Below are 5,122 nucleotides of genomic sequence, written 5' to 3'. Positions count from 1 at the left end.
TTCGGTCAATTTGGTAATTTTGAAGTAAGCCTTTATTCTGGCCATTCCAACGAATGTGCAAGTATCTACGTTTGTAGAGGAGCCTTCGGTGATGTAGGCCATTAGAAACAAGTAGCGACGTGATTTAGTATCATACGGTACTTTACATGTGAGTACATGCGTCTCTTGACAGTTTGTAGCCAATAAGACTCGCCATACACTCATCTGACAATTTGATGACTGAATCTCATAATATTCGATGTCATTCATACATGTGTCCTTAATAATAAGGCTCAGCTTTTTGTCAAAAAGTATATCAATTTATCACCAGCCTTCAGCTTTGAGTTTCGTCATGTGCGTGCGTCTTTAGTTTATTTGACCTTATCCTTCGCGGGATCGATGGAGCTGTTAAAATCGCTGTCGTGTACTCGTAGTTTATTTCAGGTCCAAATAATAAAACGTCATTTTATGCGCACTTTATTTATCTAATAGTGTAGTCCCAAGTCCACAACGATGACGATGATGATGATTAGGAATAGCGGTCACCACAAATAGAGGAGGGATCCTTGGTATCAATAGAGCGGTTCCTTTGCCCAATAATGCCACTGTATTAGTAACATGAAGAGACTGTTTGGACCTTGGAAATCTTTGAGTATTTCTGCAACTCGTTTGTAATTCTTAAACAACTTGATAAATCTTCGAAACTGTGGATAGTGATCATGATCTGGTTTCGATGTTCGAATTGTCTGATTCTTCAATCTGCCGGTTGCCGGGTGCGTCGTTTAAGTTTTCTTCGCCGCCGGGTGCGTCGTTTAAGTTTTCTTCGCCGATGCGACCGTTTTTGTGCGGTGGGGAGGCAACTGGTAAAGACTCAAATGCTACACCATTGTCATCCGTTGGTTTCGAGAACGAATGCCATGACATTTTTAAACCACTTCGAAATTTCTGGTTGAACGTGAAATAAATCACGGGATTCATACACGAGTTAGTGAAAGCGAGACATATTGCAAAGATGAAACTCCAAGACTTGATGGCCATCCGCCCGCCGTTATAGCCGTATCCATCGAAGAGAACTACTAGGAATATGATGCAAAGTGGTGTCCACATGACGATGAATGTTCCCACGACCATCGCTGTCATTCTTACAAGTTGATAATCCTTCGCGTCACGTGATACTTGATCTTCTTCTGTGTCTTTGTCGTCTGATTCCTGAACGGCAGGGGGCTCAGCTGAAGATGACAGACGCCGTAACGCAGTCTCTTCGCGTTTGGACGAAAACTTCTTGAATATTTGGACATAGTTGAAAATAATAACGATCAACGGCACGATGAATCCAAGAATACAGACAATAAGTACGAATATACAGGACATCTTGATTTCTTTTGTCGGCCACATTAGTGTGCAAATGGTAACGCTAGACGTCCCAAAAGGGAACTGTTTTACGTGGAAAAACAAAGCCAGTGGGATGAACGCAGCGGCAGCAATAACCCAGGTTAAGAATATCATCAGTTTAGCCGATTTTGTAGTGATGTTGTTTCGGCCGGTGCCGCAAATGTATCGATGGCGATCGATGCTCACCAGGGTCATCATCCACATGGAGACAACCCCGCACAAAGTCTGTCCGTATGCTATCAGGCTGCACATGAACGTACCCATTATCCAAGTTTCTTTTACTCGGGCGATCGCGATTATCGGACCCACTATCGTAAAACACATATCACTGGCTGCAAGGTTTATCACGAAAAAGTTCATTACAGTTCGCAGTGGTTTGCACCGCAATACGACGGTTATGAGTAATGAGTTGCCAACGACCGACCACAAACACAATCCGCACAAAAAGAATACTTCTACCCATTTTACATGATGATACTGTCGGTTGAACTCGCTGTAGAATGTAAAATAGGTACGGTTGAATCCCTCTTCTAGAGCCATGAAATATGACTTGTTGAATTCTCCTCTGGGCGACATCTGAAGAGATAAAATAGGAGAAAATTTCAACAAACTTTTGAATATAGCTGCGAAGTAGCGATATAGAGTTTCCTCAACTTGGCTAAAGTTGCCATATGTCCTCATTTTTTGATAAGTAATAGCCTTGTAGAAAAATCCAGATACCGACTGTGGTAATGATTGGTTCAAGAATAATTGAGATATAGGTATTTTTCTATAGTACCCCTAGCGGAAGGCACAGAAACCTCATTAGAGTTTTATTTGATAAAAGTACCTGTGTACCCAATATTATCATGTCAAGCTGATATTTAAAAATTTTTCTCAACCAACTTTTGTACTTGAAAAATCTAAAATGCCCCCAGGGGACGAATGGAGAGGCATATTACAAATATAGAATATAGCTGCAAAGAAGCGATAACGGTTTTTCTGCACATTCTCGTTCGTATTTTTGATCTTGTCTGGATAATGTATCAACGATCGCGTGTACGCTGATGCAGCCGCACCATGCCATAAAAATCGAAGGAAATTTAGAATCTGTTCAACTGTCAACACGGTTTTATAAAAGGACGGTTGACAAACAGTCAATGAGGCCTACTTTGAAACCATGGATGACTGGACCAGATAGTTATTTGACTCTGGAATATCGACTGTTAGACCTCAATTAGTCTCTATGGATTTCAAAAAAGCATTTGATAAGGTCCAACATCAGCGATAACTTAATAAGCCTTTCGGAAACGGTATCAATTATGGGTCGCTTAAATGGCTCAGCAAATTTCTCTGAACGAAAGCAGGTGGCCGAATTCAACGAAACTGTTTCATCTTGGAATAAATCGGTCGAGCTAGTGGAGTCACGCAAGGTAGTATCCTAAGACGTCTTCTCTTCGCTCTCCTGGTAGATGATAAACAGAGTAATTCAAAATGTACCTGACAGAGTATATTTCCAAAACGACCTAATTCAAATTGTACCGGACAGGGTCTATTTCCAAAACGACCTAAACAAGCTGTGTTCCGTTCATGGTCAGAAACATGGAAGATGGGCTTTAACCTGAAAGGCGTGATATGGATATTGGATACAAAGAAAACCCAGGTTCAGATTATACCTTTGTGCTCGAATGAGAAGATTATTTTGTTCGAATAAAGATTACTCATTGTAACGAAAAGACTATTTAGTTCCACCTGAATTTTGCTCTTTTGAACGAAAAACGATTGAACAATATATCTGTTCGAACAAAAAACTTTATGTTCCGACAAGAAAATCTTGTTCGAATGAAAAACAATTCCGTTTGATGGAACAATATGCTTTTTGTTCGAACGAAAAATCTTCTTTGTTCTGAGAAAAAAGAAATGGTTGGAATAAAAAGCTATGTTATTGTCGACGTGAAAAATTTTTGGCGAGTGAAAACAATTTTGTTTCGAACAAATGTTTGAATGAAAATAATTCGGTTCGATTGAAAAACTTTTTACAATATACTTGTTCGAGCGGAAAACTTAACATTCTGACAAGAGAATGAAAACGATTCTGTTCGAATGAAAAACATTTCGTATAGACAAAAAGTTTGTTCGAACGAAAACAACTTTGTCCTAACGATTTTTTCAAATTGATTCAACGTTGATTCATCAAAATTCCCATGCAGTATTTGTAGATCGAAGTGAGCTAAATGAAATAAAACGGATTGTATCGAAAACAGCGGTAAGGTAAGAAAGCCTTTGCAGTTTTGACGTCAATTGTCAAATAATAATAATAAAAACGCGAATATCAATAGGGTTTTCTGTGATGTAACAGAAACCCCTAATTAAATACATCCTAAAATATTCATGATGATCGTTTATAAGTTTCTCGTGTCAAACACATCCGAAATAAACCTGCAAATCAGCGATAAAGAGGTTCAGCAAATAAGTTTAAGTTAGTTATACCTTCTAATTTTCCAAATAAGTATAGGCTGATGCATTTGGATACCAATTTTGAAAAAATGGTATGTATGACGAGTATAAGTGAGTTACAGGTATTTTATAGTGTGACTGGTGCACAGTATACATGTTCATATATGCATAGTCCAAATGGATAAGGTTTGAGTGCGCCTTAAATGGTCGTGTTTAGTGGCTTGACGAAAGAGTGGGGTTTTGATTTTTTTTAAAATGTGCAGTGTTTGTCTACGCACCATAGAACTTTTGATACGCCATGATTTTACCGACGATGAAATTAAGTTGCGATGATCTATATTCTATCAGTCAGATGCAGTGTGAAAACAGAATAATAATGGATATAGATGCAAAGCGGCGATAACGGGTTCGCGATGCTGGTTTTTATGGCCCTAGGCGGTGTACGTAAAATGCACTCAATGGAGTTTTAGTGTTATTGTAGACAACTTTCGTGCTCGTATCAAGCTGAAATTACAAAGATACAATTTATTCCAGGAAAGTCTTTTTTTTCAAATTTAGCACTTTTTCAATTTCAGAGGTTCAAAAATCCACACTAAAAGCAATCACGGAATCGTATGATCATTTAGCAATAACCAATGTCAATCGAGTCATTGGCTATGCCAATTATCGTTGCTCTTCATCATTCGAAATCATCTACTCGGGATTCTGTATAACATCCGTAAGTAAAGAAATCACACACTAAACTACCAATTTGATTAATGATGAATGAATTCAAATTAAAAGGCTCACCTATATAATCGGTTTTTAGCGGGCTATTGCGTTTACTTTTCGTCCGTCCGTCCGTACACGGAATCCAATTAATTTCCGGAAGTTTTAAAGACGCTTCAATGTAATAATTAATATGCTTAATATTTGGGTTATATGCATCTACACTAGACACATCTTCAGCCCCAAAAACTGGCCCTGTCAGAATCATAATGGCCGACTGGCAGTCATTGTTGTTCGCCAAAATCACAACTTATTACACATTTTTGAAGTTTTTGAGAGAAATTTTGAAGACGTTTTGATCAATTACCTTGATCTTTCGTATCTATTCGAATCCCCAAAGGGCCCATCAGCATGACAAATTTGGTCGATCGGGCTCAATGGCCATCCTATGACCTTTTTTGTGTCAAAAAATGTCAAATTTGGCCTGAGTCCTGTAGCTTCCCAATGGTCCACCATTTTCTATTGTAATTTGTGATGAGATATTCTTTGGAAAGAAATCCCCTGAGGCATGTATTTTTTATCTGCCAATTATCACGCAATTGGCGGC

The 5,122-nt window shown here is 38.6% G+C and overlaps 1 protein-coding gene across 1 annotated transcript; it reads right to left on the bottom strand.

The window, feature by feature from the left end:
* Window positions 1–696: 696 nt before the first annotated feature.
* On the bottom strand, window positions 697–2,052 carry LOC141898913 (free fatty acid receptor 4-like). Its single transcript, XM_074785060.1, has one exon. It carries the CDS (start codon window positions 2,050–2,052, stop codon window positions 697–699), a length of 1,356 nt encoding a protein of 451 aa, XP_074641161.1.
* Window positions 2,053–5,122: the final 3,070 nt, after the last annotated feature.

The sequence above is a fragment of the Tubulanus polymorphus genome, chromosome 2 (assembly GCF_964204645.1).
Source record: "Tubulanus polymorphus chromosome 2, tnTubPoly1.2, whole genome shotgun sequence".
NCBI classification, from domain to species: Eukaryota; Metazoa; Nemertea; class Palaeonemertea; order Tubulaniformes; family Tubulanidae; genus Tubulanus; species Tubulanus polymorphus.
This window is presented reverse-complemented; position numbering and strand designations above follow the sequence as displayed.

Excerpts from the sequence above, each read along its gene's own strand:
- LOC141898913 (XM_074785060.1), bottom strand. The coding sequence starts at position 2,052 with ATGAGGACATATGGCAACTTTAGCCAAGTTGAGGAAACTCTATATCGC.